General features: G+C 35.5%; 3 protein-coding genes across 3 annotated transcripts; all 3 read left to right on the forward strand.

Annotated features, from left to right (window-relative positions):
- The first annotated feature begins 753 nt into the window (after positions 1–753).
- On the forward strand, positions 754–8,275 carry LOC144475059 (uncharacterized). Its single transcript, XM_078190603.1, has 12 exons — positions 754–915; positions 1,002–1,125; positions 1,581–1,727; positions 2,622–2,800; positions 3,000–3,206; positions 5,368–5,589; positions 5,711–5,903; positions 6,014–6,224; positions 7,123–7,429; positions 7,501–7,646; positions 7,727–7,943; positions 8,012–8,275. Exons 1-12 carry the CDS (start codon positions 901–903, stop codon positions 8,225–8,227), a joined length of 2,184 nt encoding a protein of 727 aa, XP_078046729.1. The 5' UTR covers positions 754–900; the 3' UTR covers positions 8,228–8,275.
- Positions 3,484–5,357, forward strand: LOC144475060 (sister chromatid cohesion protein DCC1). Its single transcript, XM_078190604.1, has one exon. It carries the CDS (start codon positions 3,856–3,858, stop codon positions 5,074–5,076), a length of 1,221 nt encoding a protein of 406 aa, XP_078046730.1. The 5' UTR covers positions 3,484–3,855; the 3' UTR covers positions 5,077–5,357.
- Positions 8,276–8,678: 403 nt separating the features above from the next.
- On the forward strand, positions 8,679–14,542 carry LOC144474923 (uncharacterized). The gene is made up of 4 exons (XM_078190328.1): positions 8,679–8,844; positions 9,052–9,190; positions 11,843–12,112; positions 14,358–14,542. Exons 3-4 carry the CDS (start codon positions 11,852–11,854, stop codon positions 14,427–14,429), a joined length of 333 nt encoding a protein of 110 aa, XP_078046454.1. The 5' UTR covers positions 8,679–8,844; positions 9,052–9,190; positions 11,843–11,851; the 3' UTR covers positions 14,430–14,542.
- The last annotated feature ends 1,592 nt before the right edge of the window (positions 14,543–16,134 follow it).

The following is a 16,134-nucleotide window of genomic DNA, read 5'->3' on the forward strand; positions in this document are numbered from 1 at the left end:
CCCTGTACACCAATCGATGTCTGCTGGGAATTCCACGATGTCGAGGGAGAACAGCGGATATAATGGATGCATACGAAAATTTTGGGCGTGGGGAATGGAGCGAAAACGAAGAGCCAATCAGACTAGCAACAAATGTTGAGTAGTACGCAGCAGCCAATAGGAGTTCGCCGATGAACCAGCTTCATTCAGTTGCTTCATTTCCCAGAATTCTATGCGTATGGATTTCTAAGAAATCAATAAAATATTATACGCACTCTCATTGTACTTTTTCCATAAATAATTCTTCTAATTCCATTTTTTAATTTTTGTTATCTGTTTAACACTTTTTATTTGTTAATTGTATTACAGAAAGGATGTTCGATTATCGTGTCTACTAAAAGCGGGAAACGGTTAAGTTGATTCAGCATTCTCATTGTTCTATAGACGCTAACGTTGGCGCTGTCATCGATGTAGAAGGCGGCATGCGACGCGAGAATATTATTGGACATGGCGATACATAATTTATTTTTATTTCACAACAAAATGAATCTATAATAAAATTAATCTACATATTATATTATTATTTATTATTTAATGACTTTTATAATTTAACCTTTTCAATTTTATTGTCAATGAATGGTATAAACTCTGTTCCATTGTATTACATATCTAGTAGGATAACTAATTAATTATTTTTTGCTTCTTTACTCAATCTATTTCTTATTCTAAGAATTTTCTTTCAAAATAATTATCAATGTAAAGTATTATTAAATAGCAACTTTTTTGTTTACACATAATTTGCATAAGTTCTTCATTTGTTAATGTAGTCTCGCCGGTATTATTAAATTTGAACGTTGTTGAGAGAGAAAATTTATTTGCTTAGAGAACTTTAGTCAAAAAGTTCATCTTTAAATTGTCGAAATGCCTGAACAGAAGGTAAAATTGTTTCCCTCCACAGTTTCAGATTACAGCATCATACGAGGAAACTTGAATTGCCCTATCCAACATGATATACTTTGTAGATTTTGAGGCTACAGGATGTCTGGCGTACCTGTAATAAAATACGAGCTGCTATATTCCGCGTGGGATTTAATTTGTGGGATTACTACAAACCTTTAGATCCCGATAATAATTGTTTAATTTCAGGTATAACTGTTGCACAACATATATTGTATCAAATTTTTTTATTCGTATGCAATTTAAATTTTTATACTATGCATTATAAAAATATAATGCAATTATATTTTGTATTCGTACAATGTTATTTATAATTTGCTATGCGTTGTACTACATATACTAAATTTTATATTCCTATTTCATATGAATTTACACATGAAATATGTAAAGTCACAGATTATGTATTTTAAAGTACACCTTCATTTTTAATGTTTGCATTTTTATATAGTATAAATGTTCACAGATTTAATTAGTTACCAACGAATCTTTATCTTAATATTTCTTTACGCTATGATCCAGTATAGTACTATCAATATCTTCATTTAAGTACATTATAACTATCGCACAATTGGTCAAGTATTAAATTTAGTATTATGTATACACTAACTAATTTTATATTGTATAACATTGTTATTAATGTACAGAGTCCAAGTTTATATCTGTGTTCGCTGGTCCCCTAAAAGATATTATTGGTCTATCTGAAAAAGAAGTTTGTGATTTAGCAGATTATTTTCGTGTTCAGGATGGCCGGATACTTTATACACAGTTTTGTACAATTATTCACGACAATGGTATGAATACTTTATATTTCTTAACGAATTAAAGTGATTTAATTACTAAACTATAATAAAATTTACACATTGCAGGTATTATTAACTAGTGAAAAGAATTTGTAAAGAGTAAAACAATATTTGGGTAGAAATATCATTTGCAAAGAATTCAATTATTTTCTGATATTGTCTATACATGAGTATGTATGTATAAAACAATATACATGCATACTTATGAGGTTTTTTAATGAGGTATTATTGAAAATACAAATGGATTTTCACAGCATGTAGTTCAGTACTTTAACATGCATGTGTTGTTAACAATAAACTGAAAGACATTATCAACTAATTTAAATTAATAAAAAAATAAATAAATGATACATTATAATAAATAAGGAAACGAAAAGTGAAATGAGATAGAATCTCAGTTGTTCCATGATTATATTTTTCAATCAGTATAATAACCACTGCAGAGGTTGAGAGCTGCTGACTTCCGGTGAATAGCAGATTTACCGAACACCTCAAAATATTTGTACAGATTTTGATGATAATTTTTCAATGATGATAGAGCATTGATAACAAGCATTTGTAGCTTGTTTATGCATGTTAACCTTTCCATTTTCCACTATATTTCATTAAAAAAGACACTCGTTTTGATAGTATGCCTTTATTGCCAGTAAATAATAGCTAGCCGAAAATTCTCGTGGAAAATTTTCGTGCTACTATAGCGTGTTTAAGAAGAAAGGAATTCGTAGTTGACCGCTATACCTGGCCCAGTACCGTTAAGTGAACTCAGCATTTGGGCAAAATTTATTACTTTATTGTATACGTATAGTCCTGTACCTCTTCATCCATTGAATTTGCTCGTAGTTGCAGCCATCTAATGGTAATCTAAAACATTAACGTTTATTGCAGTACCAGAATTTAACAAGAATAAGCCGTTAATAACAGGATTAGAATGGGAAGATCCCGAACACGTGAATCGTCTAAGTCCAACAGAATATCGAAAATTATGTCTTATCTTGACGCAAATTGCAGTCCTTGTAAATAAAAGACGGCTAATCTTACGACCCTACTTCCAAGATTATGAATTGGTGCGTCATATGTACAGGTTTTTCAATTTTTTAAATTTATGTATGAGGAAAGAAGAAAAACAATATTTATTTAAAAATCAGTATTAAATCCATTTTTATAAACTATTACATACTTTGCCTGGGCCATGGTATGTTAAGTGTTAAAGATATCTTCCTCATGAATCTGATATACATTATAGTAAAAATAAATTGTTTGTAGATTTCAAAGAATGCCGGTACAGTAACGTTCACGCATTTTGGACGAATTTTAATGTTCCTAGGAATTGTACTCGACTGCGCTGAATATTCTTTGCTTATAAAACGATTTGCCAAAGATGCCTATACACTGAACTACATAGCCTTCCTGCAGGCAATTGATGAAGTTCAATCTTATCTGGATAAACATGGAATGTTATCTCTTGGCGGGGTAATGTTACAAATTTTATGCTTTTCAGAATTAGTACAATGCATATTTATTATTTTAAGCTACGTTGTAGTGCAATCTTGATTTAAAACACATAAAAAATTAATATAAAGAGAAGTCACTTCTTTAGTTTTAAAAAGTAATTTTTTTTTCTGTGTACTAATTAAATTTCATTCTTCATATTTACAATTCGAATTATATTTAACATACGATTCCATACAATAAATTATATTCTATCTACATTTTTATTACATTAGTGGCTTATATATAAATGTATCACATAATGTTATTTTAACTTATAGAAAAAGCATTATATATTTCATTTGCTTATGAGAAATATGATTAAAGTAAAACAAAATCAAATAATCAATAATTAAAAGGAACATTATCAGTTCTGAGTGTATGATTTATGGTTTGTTTATATATATGCTTTTTTTTATCGAGATTGAAATTGGCGCGCGATTGCCGGTCGGTTTGTTTTCTTAAAAATCATAAGAAACATGTGTTCAATGAAGTTTTATCGTAGTTTAGAAATTCAATAAATGGCTCTTAAATTCATCGCAACTCGCCCGATCTTTTAAACGCTTACAATTCATTGTATATGTTTGATATAAACGTTCTAACCTGTTAACACAACGTACAAAGTTTTAACATGGAGCACGCAGCGTTAACTGCAAACAATGGAGAAGAACAATCGGTGGATACAATACGGAAAGTTTTGGAACTTGCAGGGATCAAAGAGTCGAATTTGCGAAATGTCACGCAAATATTGTATTCCCCGATTGACGATAATGCAGAAAAATGCACAAATCTGTTGGAACTCAATGAAGACTTGCTAGAAGCTGTCAAGACAGGGGATAGTTTAACGTTTCATGGACCTAAAAAAGGCAACGCGATGCTGTGCTCAAGAAATAAAACTTATAACGTTGTAGAAATGGAAACCTCTAATTCCTATTTGATATTACCAAACCTAAATTTATTTGAGGAAACGAATGTGCCCGCAGCAAATGACAGAATAGTAAGGAATTGTAATATTTTAAGAATTTTTAATACGCATTTAGAGGTAGAGCAATGCAAACCTGATGTACAAAAACTGCTGGACATACTAGATCCTACTTCTTTCAAAGGAATGGAATACGAATATGCGGTACCTCAAGAGTTTCTGTACACTTGGGATAAACTAAGAAATGAAATACAAGCCAGCGAAAATGAATTGAGGAAAATACTAGCTGATTATCGTATAACTGAGATTGATGGTTACTATCGTCTGATATCATTTGAAGTAGAAGTACGAAGTTTGACTTTAATGTTGGATATAGCTGATGAAAATAGTTGGGAATTGGATGAAGTAGATAGAGAAGCTACATACGAGACTTTGAAGGAATTTATTCCCATATCAGTGTTTGATACCTTGTTTGCAGCGTATGCAGAAGCAAGTGGTAAATCAAAGCCAGATGGATCACCTTTATACAGATATTTTGAAGACAAATGCTGTAGAAGTTTAGCGAAGCTTCTTCTGACTGCTTCACCAGTCACAGAGCACCAACAATTTATGGAGTCATGGCGTATCGGCTCACCAGAAAAAATGTATCCAAAAGAAGAATATTTAGGTGGTGTAGCTATTTTAAAATGGAACGGTTCAATATCAAAATACGAGGTAGTAGCTTTTCCAGAAGAAAATTTACCAAAGAACATCGAGGAAAGGTTTAATGCAATTTTTAAAGTGAAAAAAAAATGGACAAAAACAGAAATAGCACCTTACATAATGAATGTGACAACAGATAAACTAAATGTTGATGTTCTACTGACTAAGTATGCTAGGTGCACAGTGGTGAATGGTGTAAAATATTATAATTCCAAGCATGGTACATAACCAATTGAAGATAGATAAATAAATAAGATGAAATTATGTTTCTTTGTACTGATAATATCGAGTATTTTTAAGACTTAAGAGGACCTAGAATATGTAAGGCGTTTTATTAAAGTTTGGGATAGTATTTTTCAATGAAAGCATTTTTTAAATATTGCAGTATTTATTTTGGAATCGAATGTTGAATATATAATACAGAATACAACGATTTGTAAAAACATATGTCGTGTACGTCTATTTTTTTAATTTTGTAATATAATTGTTATGAAATGGTTATTTCGATTTATTTGAAAGGAAATGCTGGATCAGTTCCCTGGTCGAATCATCACAGCAGAACTACCAAAATTTCCACGGCCGGAAATCGGTAAAGTGATACCTAGCAAAGTGTTCAAGAAGCAATCAGTTTTTCATCCGGTAATGGAAGAACCAAGAACTACCATGGCTTTGAAAGAAATTGTTCAACGTGTTCAGAGGCACATTCTCGAGAATAGGATCCGTATTTCCGAATTTTACAAGGTTTACGACATCTTTCGTTTAGCATAGTTAAGATCAGCCTTATCTTAGATATCTTTTACGCGAAACGAAAATAATTGACATTATTAATTCTCGATTATTGAAATTAAATGATTAATGATAGAGATTTGATCCTCTGAATGTCGGGAAGGTGACGATTTCTCAGTTTAAAAGAGGCTTAGACGGCCTTCAGATTTCCACTTTGGGTCGATTGTACCTCGCGGAAGCAGAAATTGACGCACTTGTATCGGTTTACAGAGATCCAAATGATCTCGACCGCGTGTGTTGGCGTACGTTTGCCGACGACATTGATCAAGGTATTTACCATAAAAAAATCTTTAAAAATTCTCTAGTACATGTCGCATTTAAAATTTATGTGTAGACCATTTATTATTCCTTTGGTTTCAAACATATTTTTGCTATCTAGTGTTCACCATCAAGGAACTCGATAAATTGCCAAATTTGAGAATAGAATCTCCACCGACTGAAATAGAACAGTTGAGTAGAAAAGGAGCGTCGAATTGGCAATGTGAGGCGATGAGCACGAGAGACCTTTGCGAAGAGGTATTACAGAAAATTCGATTCCGCGTTAACGAAAGAAGAATTTTGATAAAACAGTTTTTCAAGGATTACGATAGGTATAATATTTAACTAATACTATCGGTTAAGTCCTCGGATGAAAACGTGGAATGATAAAATCGAATTATAACAATTTATGCGGAAGGAAATCGTAGTGAGAAGGGAGGGAAGAAAAGATAGGGAAGCGCTTCTCCTTTTGGGTTTTCTAGTGGACTTATCTGTAAGGCAACATAGCACTCCTACCTGATCCCTTTCCTTTTTAAACACGGGGGAAATCTTCTAAAGACGCCTCCGCCCCTGGGGAGCGGGCGAAAGCGTACCATTTGTACTCTCTAAATCTCCCATGGTTGTCTACTCGGCGACCTACGCGGGGGAGAGTTCCGAGAACTCTCGCAAACATAACTTAAATTTCTAAATTCTTCCCTCTCGACAGATCTGCTTTAAGTGCGGGCGTATCCGATCTTAGCTTGAAAATCTTAGGTCACCCAGTTAGTCATAAAATATTTTCACTTAAAGTATCCTCATTGTTTGCGTGGCCTTAAAATTTTGGCTCTGAAAATTATATTCCTATTGACGTCGTCAATTAACTATGGGCAATGTTGGGTTTCAAGGTAAACTGTTCGGTAATTGATTAAATGATTTAAATCGAGGATACCTGAGTTCAGAATTCGGGCTCTTCCCGTACGGATTTACGAAGCTTAACAGGCCTGCAAAGTTGAAGGGCGATGCGGTTAAGTTGGTTGGACTTCTCCCCTATAACGCAAGGGGACGAGTTTGACCGTTATCGTGCGGTCATGGTGTGAATACGGTTTCTCTTTCTATATGTACAGCGTCTCTACCGAAGAAGAGACGTATAGCGTCTCTTTCAACATCAATGAATTAATTATCCAGCCAAATTAAATTTATCTTTTGCACTTTGATTTTAAATCAAATATTTTTGTTTCAACTATCCCTTAGAAATAACAAGGGGCACGTGTCACGATCTCAGTTGCGTCAAGTTTTAAATACTGCGGCAATTTTACTTTCTCAAGAAGAAGAATTTGCCTTGGAGCGACGATACAACGATGATCTAGGATTCAATTATATATGGTTGCTGAAAGAGATCGAAGCGAAACCAATCGAGGAACCTCTGTATAATTCTGTGTTAGAGGAGAAGAAGAGACTCAATTCTGAAAGGCCGCCTCCCGAAGTCGACACAGATGAAACAAACATTGTTCTAATCCTAGCGAAAATTAAAGCAAAAGTTGTGCGAGAGAGGATCAAAGTAACGTTGCGTATTCATATTCTGAAGCTTTGAAAAATTGATATGTGTTAACATAATGTTCTTGAACGAAGGTTACCGAATTTATGCGTGAATTTGATCCTCAAAATGAACTTGTTATAAAGAGGACACAGTTCGCACAAGGGGTCGATCAATTACGGTGCAATTTAACCTGCACAGAACTAAAGACACTGTCAGATGTTTTTAAATCACCTTTGAGGTATAATTTCACTAAAAATATTGTATCTAGACAATTCGAATGTAAAGATCTGGTTTGTTAAAGAGTTTGTGATTTTAAAGACCGAACTACGTCGATTATGTGAAATTCGGGGATGCAGTTGAGGAAGCTGTTGCTATGGGAAGTCTAGAACGAGCACCCCTCTTGGTGCCCGTGCAACATATCCCATCGGAAGCGTCCCGAAAAACATTTTTGAATTTCGAGGAAAGACATATGGTCACGACTGCGGTCAACAAGTTGTCTATGATGAAGGAACCGAATCTTGAAGAGTTGTTCAGGGTTGGTACAATTATTCGAAATGGTTAATTATTATCCATTAATATACAATTACTATGTTTTCGTTGTAGGACTTCGACAAAGAAAATATTGGTACAATTTCGAAGGAGTGCTTAATTAAAGCTCTTTCCACCCGACGTATGTTACACTTAATAAGTCCCAAAGAGTTAGATCTCGTGCACAAATGTTTCTCTATTGAAAGGGGTAATCGTTTAGAAATTAACTATCGGGAGTTTCTGCGAGCTCTGCACTTGATGCGGGAGAACAGAAAATACGCTCCGTTCTAGATTATTTCAGCATTCCACCGCCATGAAGAGTAAAATTTAAATAAGTAATTTAAGAAGTGAACATGTTTATTGAAATAAAAATTAATGAAAATTAGTTTCGATTCTTTGCCGCATAATATCGAATCATGCTCGCGTCGAAGGGATATACATATAGCAAAAGAGCTTTCCACGAAGTATAAACTTCGAATATCGGTTGCTATTTTAGGCGTGACGTATTTGGCTTGCACAAAGGAAACTTTCCAGGTATCGCTTTTCCCTTCGCTGTGCACCTGTTGTGCATCACGCATACCTGGAGAAGACAAAGAAACCTTAGCCTTCAATGAAACGCGGTCCCTTTCTCATTTTCGGCTACAGCCTCCTTCGCTCAATCTCATACACGAATTATGAAACTTGTTGGACCGGCTTTTTTCAGTGGCACATGATATATTGGATTTACCTTGACATCATGCAGATGTATCTAAAAGTTAACACTTCGTCATCGAACATTTAATACATATAAGCGAGTCCGAGATTCGATCATTCTCAGTTTACGTTGTACTTTTGAAACGGTAGTGTTCCCGAAGCTCCTACATTTTCAAGATTTTGTTGTTTCCATAAAAAAGGTCCCCTGTATAAAGGTTCGTAGAAGAATTAATTATGTATTATTTATATTTGTATATAGTTATGGAGTGAAGTAACGAGAATTAAGATTATTTAAAATTGTACGTATATTACTGTGGCGAATGCCGCTACAGTTTTTATTCACTATTCGAACTACGTGTAAGCATATTTTCAATTCTTCGCATATGGCCTCTACTCATCGTTTGATCGTTCTACTGATACAGGGAGCGGAGGAAATGCCTAGGTGAGCTTGAAGAACCGGTAACGCTCTTCGTAGTACTTCAAGACATCCCGATTTGAGGCTCCAATATCAAACGTTCCGACCAGGTTTATTCAAGCTACTACTCGTCCGAGCCATTTCCGGTAAGCCATGTGCGAAGAGCTGCGCCCCAATCATTAGGTTCTAGCGAAGGCGCGCCCCAGAAGAGTGAGAATCATTCGGTAGGGTGATCTGTGAACAAAGCGTGTTGCACATACGGCTGTGCTATAGTACAACTTGCGGGGTTGCCATTAACCACGAAGAAGCGAGTTTTCTGAATCCTCAATGAATTGCGTCTCTCTTCCATTCTTCCGACAAGTACTTCGGAAAGAATTTGGGGGACATGGGATGTATGCGGGGCAAACGTTGAAACATTCGAAATATTATTTCAAATAACATGCTATTTTATAATTATTTCAAATAATTATAAGGTTTTTAATATTCTCGAATTCTTCCCGGCGAGTCCTTTACACTTGCACTGTAAGCAGGTAGCGACGAAAAAGCGGATTTCTCCTACCGCACCTCGTGTCCCCCTCATTCACCGCTATCTCAGCGGTTTGTCAAGCTGGAAAATCTGGAATTTATGTTACAACATTCTATATTGATTTTTAGAGCCGACAACGCTGCAAAACAGAAACGAAATCTCTATGCTGCAGTCTTATGTAACCCGCTAGCTGACTGTTGTTTTGGGCAGATGGCGCGAGAAAACTATGTCGGTATTTTCGAGTACATGACACGGAACTCCATCTACTGTCCAGTCTACTCTGATATCTCATGTGCGATACGATTTTAGGTTAGCTAGAAAACATCCGCTGCCCCATCTACGGCAAACCGTTCAAGCTATTCGATAATTAGTATCGCTATCCTCTCACTAGATGGCGTCACTATACGCTTAGATGCGTGTTTTCAGAAAATGCGAAATTTAAATTAGAGACGAATTATTTTATCATCTTCGCTGTGACAAAATTTTTATCTAATCGCATTGAAAAAATTGAATAACTTTATATAAAAAATATTATGGAATTAAGTAGTTACCAACATGGAGATAAATCTTATTCAAAACCGAGTACAAAATATATCGTGAAAGAGAAAAAATCGAGATCATCAATCTTGATATTAAAGGTAGGAAAGTAGAGATGACGTCAGATATGATAAATACGATATGTCTATGTCAGAGTATTGCAAATTTCTCCATCAGATATACAATCCACATCAAAGTTTACAGAATGAATATAAAAACGTAATAAAACTCGGACATATAGATTCAGTAATTATAGATTACTGTTTATAAATCGGAGCAGTCTGTTTTCTACAACTATCTTGAGATAGAAGAATCTTCTACAAATATCAACGTAGAATATTTCTTAAATATCAAATTCTGGTCTCTTTGATTATTTATTTATCGCTAAATACTTTTCACTTAATAATGTTACAGCAGTTACCAAGACGAGACACGATCGGTGCGATGTTGTTTAATCCCTGAAATAATGCTAAAATAGACGTGAACAGCTGATTCTTCTACGTGGCCCGCTGTGCGAGGGGTCGCGCCGCGTCGCGTCGCGACGTCTACATTTGATGTGTTAAAATTCGTGTCGCATACACAGAGGACGTAGAGGTAATTAAGTGGAGAAGCGAGACCCTCGAGGTTGTGCAAAAGACGCGGAGGTCACGACTCGTGACCCATTTCGCCCATCGACAACTGCTTCCTACTTGAAGACCACCTTGTGCTTCCCTCGTTGAACATAGCAAACGTAGGCAAGGCTCTCGCCGCTAAAATATTACCTTAAAAAAAATCGTGTCGGTCGCTAATCGGACATCTATCGAGAACTTGGCCATTGAACAACTCGATAACCACGCGTACGTGTTCTTCAAGGATCGTCCGGAAACGATCGTTCCAATTATAACATAGGCGTACCTGCATCCGATTTTTCTCTTTTCTTTAACGCAACTTAAAAAGTCGATTTCGATGCTTCATTTTCACTAAAAAAATATGAAAGTTATGTATTACGTTGATATTCAGTTATCTCGAGAGAAGTTAGTAAAAAACAAGTAAACTATTCGAAGCGGCCGAGTGATTTTGTTCATCCTGTATATTATTAGTATATGGTTATAACAATTGTGGAAAGTGATTGCGTAGAATGGACATACGAAATATCGTACTAAAATTAGCAGGCGAACATGGGGAAGGATCCCGTCTTGAGAAAGGTCTAGCAACAACCGCACAATTACAACCGTCTGAAATCTAACAAGCACGCGTACCAAATTCATTCGAGATATTTATCTATACATATATATAGAACCTCTCCGCTGCATACGTGCAGTAAACTTGAATTGTATAGACACCGTAACCCTTAATTAGAAATATAATTAAGCAACAAAATTTTCCTTGCGCCATGAACCCATCGCATTCTTTCGCGTATAATTGCGCCATGTTGCCAGAGGAACATCTTAGTTAGTTAGCATACTTAATTAACCGTTATTACTTAGTTACAAAGCAAAAGATCATATTTCGCTAATTATACTTTAATTGTAGGTGAAGCAACGGAGTCAAACAATTCTGCCGCAGTCTCTTCCATGTTACTTTTTGGATAATTGTTTCCTTGCACGTGTTTACGTCGATGATTAAATAATTGAACGAAGTTAAATAGCCTTACTTGTACATACGAAGCGATCACCATTCTTACAGAAAACTATATAATTATTTATTTTTAATTTAGAATTAATTTGTCTAAAATGTGTTTCGGTTCTATTTTCAGAATACGAAAATGAAATTGGTCATGCTGATGTGTGCCGTTTGTTTGATGGCCACTCTGGCCACTGCTGGCATACCACTACCACAGATTGGCGATTCCCAAATCAATCTGGCGAATAATTGTCGAATACCGGAGTGTCCGGCAGTAAAGAGTTTAGAAGACCGAGATAAAGTGCATCATCTGCCTTATCCCCTGGACTGCTTACTGTACGTCGAATGCAGAGGATCCGAAGCTAAGATATTCCCTTGCCCGCCTGACGAAGTCTTTGACAAGGTAACGGCTTGGAGCGCCGAGCTGCTCCTACTGGGAATAACAAATTAAATTAAACGTTCATCGTAATGGTTAGCTCGCGGAATTTTATGCAAAGTAAGATTTACCTCCGTCGAATTTTATTATGACATCCGGAATGTTTCCGAATATTCTTGGCGTTTGAAATTACACTTATTTAATTTTGTCACAAATGCATCGAATCTGCTGCAGACTAAGTAGAAACGCTGAGATTATAGAAATGTTTCTAAATTTCCACGTAAACTTGATTATTCCAGCACACAGGAAGTCTTCGAGGCTTTTATCGATTGAACACTTAAGCGTAGCCCAATTTCCTGTGAAAAGGGGGACTGGTTCATTCATCTTCGTCGGTCTCCCGTAGTACAATACATTAGTTTCTCCACAAACTATGGAAAAACGAAACATCGTTTTTCGCATGGTATAAAAGAACCTATAAAATATTTTAATGAGAAACATTTATATACAGATTATTTGTAAATGAATTATCTTACAATATCTGCGACGGCAGTTGTTTGCATGTTGCATACAATCAATGAATTTAATTAGTTGAGTGGCATTAAAATGCATCAAATTTCGCGGTACGTAATCAATCACGTCCTTCACTGAAAATTGGCCACTTACTATAATCAAGACAGCTTGATTTAACTTCGTTAGCTTATAGAAACTTCCTTTAAGAGAAATTATTGACAGATTAAGTGTTTTGCGGAAGTTATTTTATATTTTTGAAATTAATTAAAAGGGGAGCTTACTTTTATTATCATTAATATGACTCAAAGTATGGTGCAACGTGAATCGCATGTAATTGAACCTCTTATATTGAACGTGTTGAAGTATTTAATTAATAATATTATACGAGTTCAGAGAGTAGGCCTAGGCGATTTTTAGAGTTTCTAAAACGGTATTAATTTCTAACTAAGACCGGCGAAGAAGATGCCGATATTATCAATTTCAGTATCTTCTCGAGTAATTAATGAGAATTACTGCTTTCGACATCCATCGACCGCGGTGAAAAGTTTCTGGTGCTCGAAAGTTTATATTGCTTCGGTACTGATGTATCGATGGAGGCAATTAATACGAGAGCACATCTTAGAAGAAATTTCAAAGTCGCCCCTCGTCGCGTATAAAAATATAATCTCCAGAGATCTTAATTTAAGGAAGGGTGAAAACGAATTTAACTTTGCTGCGATGCTAAAGTTATTTAGAGTTGTTATAAGTTGTGAAGACGAGAAAGTAAAAGTATATATATACTATAGATTTCGTTATTATAAATATTTTTAAGTTTTTTCATTATATAATATTATAGATTATTAGTTGGTGTTTAAAACAAAATATTAGCGAGACCGAAATCTGCAGCAGATTTTCGCGGTGAGTCACACAACCCCTTTCGCGATCTACGAGAACTACGTATAGTGCGTGGCAGGAGACACTCGGGAGTCGCAATGAGGGCCATGAACTCGAACCACCCCTGATACCCGTGGAACCCGGTCCTATCATATCCTGTTACGACATTTCAGAGTGCACGTGCCTATTGTTGCTAGGTGCTTCACCTGGCACGTGGCAATTTTCAATACACCAGCTCGTACGACGTGTCCTGCTTGACTTTTTGACGTGACATTTAGCAGCGTGGCTAATATCGTTCGATCTCGCTCCAATGAATATTGAATTCTCCGATACCAATCGAATTAATCATTAATTCGCCCTGCGAGTTCAATAACTAGACTGCGGTTGTCGTTTATACGTATATAACATAAACGAACATCTAAACTCTACACATAATTACATTCGTTTCAGAAGTTTATTTTTGCATAAAAATCCGCAAGTTTGTTTGTTATGATCGAAACATTTTTTACTGTTTATATGAACAATATTTCTGTATTCAGGTCTGAAGTTAATTTTCTAAGTGTACGGTGGACGAACTTTTCATGTGCGATCGCATATAACCCACCCTTAGTTAACAAGTGCATCCATTAGTTGGCTAACTTGTTACGCCCACCATGTATTAGCTAACGTAACCATATAACATATATTATACAGGGTGTTTAATATTTAGTGCTTCATAACAAGAGATACGAGAATATAACAAATATAAACCGAGGATAAATCGAATAACTATTACAGAATTTTAATTTTAATAATAACTAGACTACGGATCTTTATGCAAAATGAATTAAAATGACATAAAAATTTAATTTGTCTTTTTTTTAATTTTTTATCATGATGTTTGTTTTAGAATACTTCTGCCTGTGGTCCTCGCGATAAAGTGCGCTGCGTGCCCTGTTATCAACAAGCTCCGCTGGAATGATTCGTCAGTGATCATCAACTACCTACAATATTTATAAGAAATGTAAAATTTATTATATTAATAACACATGTCTGCGTAATATATTACGATTACTAATGAACTGGCATTTTTAAGGACAGAACAAAAAAAACATTTTTAACAATTAAAATAGTAAAATACGAAATGACTAATTTCTTACCAGCACATTAGCAGTAAATCCAACAATTACCACTTTTCCACTTGTAAGATGATTTTCTACTTAACCGCTTGCACATAATGCGTTACCTTGCGTGGGGAAACGTGACCTAAGAACACAAATAAATAGCAATGACATTGCAGAATATAGACAGCATATTGAAATAAAAAATGCTATAATCAATAATTCTATACTTACTTGTTCTTGAAGTATAATTATAATACAGGGTGTTCCAGAACGGAAGGTGTATAATCAAGTGTGTTTAATCAAGATGATTGAAGAGAGAATGAGAGAAAATCTATGTGGCTCTAATCTTTAAAATCGATGCGAAAAATAATCTTGCATAAAAATCGACGGTGTATTAAAAAAGATCCTGGGATCATCGCGATCTCCTCCATAACTCTCCATTTATTATTGGAGTGGTAAACAAAAGGAATTTTATCCTCTGGTCATTGTTGGTGCGTTATTCTCCTTGATTTCAATCGGAACCGTTTACTTTGTGCCGGGTCCCACGTGGTATCATCCAATAGCTTTTGATAAAATCAAGTTTGTCGATGTCAAGGATCTATGGAGGCTGGATATAAAAGCGAAGGTACAGTTTCTGGATTCGAAAGAGTGGGTCAAGTGGTATCGACTATGCAGGAGCAGGGAAGCTATAGGAAGGTTTGCTTTTTCCGATTCACTTACCGAGTACAATTTTCGTCGCTCTTCATTCGACGACGACGACACATTGTCTTTCAAGATTTCCATGCGACAGTACGCGTCGCCGTCGTCACTGAATTACTAGAAATATGAAGGGCACAGGAATGTGTGCTTGATGGAATTTTCTCTCGCAAGATGGTCCGGAATAGGTGTGGATTGGGCGTGGGTGAGGCGACTGAATGAAATTGCGTTCGAATACGTGAGAGTAGGCGTTTTCATAGCTTTTTATATTTCCCCGATGTCATCGCAGTCCGATTGATAATGTATCAAACTAAAAATAAACATTTATATCAATCAGGAAGATATATTTTAAATTTGCTTTGAATATATTTTATATATATTTTTACAGAGAGCAATCTGTATCATACTGGTCTAGATTTCGCACAGAATACGAGAGCGTGGGTGTCATGAAGATGCGACGTTGATTAGCGAACGTGTCAAGCAAGACGAAATGGATTAGATGTATTTGCGTCGAGTTCGTATTGTACCACGTACGCGCAGTGACGAGGCTTTTTATTGTTCAAGCATAAATGCTTTTTCCTTTATGCTAATATCGTCGACGCTTTGTCTTACAAATTTCCGTAAATCCTGTTTGCCAAAGAGATAAGCAACGTTGACTCTGTCAAACCGAATGAAATATGTGAAGCGTGAAGAATGATTTTCCTTTTATGTGCCAGCGCAGCGATCCTTAAAAAATAATTCCTATTATTACTAGAGAATTTGACTATTACTCTTTATATTATATTCATATATAGTATTTTTATATTTAACTATCATTCATATCTATTCATTGGTCTTGTCTTTGAATGTAACATCTCAACCACCCGC

The sequence above is a fragment of the Augochlora pura genome, chromosome 9 (genome assembly GCF_028453695.1).
Source record: "Augochlora pura isolate Apur16 chromosome 9, APUR_v2.2.1, whole genome shotgun sequence".
NCBI classification, from domain to species: Eukaryota; Metazoa; Arthropoda; class Insecta; order Hymenoptera; family Halictidae; genus Augochlora; species Augochlora pura.

Coding starts and splice junctions, on each gene's coding strand:
- LOC144475059 (XM_078190603.1), top strand. Junction 1,126..1,580: donor TAATAATTGTTTAATTTCAG/GTATAACTGTTG, acceptor ATTAATGTACAG/AGTCCAAGTTTATATCTGTG. Junction 5,904..6,013: donor TGCCGACGACATTGATCAAG/GTATTTACCATA, acceptor TTTGCTATCTAG/TGTTCACCATCAAGGAACTC.
- LOC144474923 (XM_078190328.1), top strand. CDS start 11,852: ATGAAATTGGTCATGCTGATGTGTGCCGTTTGTTTGATGGCCACTCTG. Junction 12,113..14,357: donor CTGACGAAGTCTTTGACAAG/GTAACGGCTTGG, acceptor TGTTTGTTTTAG/AATACTTCTGCCTGTGGTCC.
- LOC144475060 (XM_078190604.1), top strand. CDS start 3,856: ATGGAGCACGCAGCGTTAACTGCAAACAATGGAGAAGAACAATCGGTG.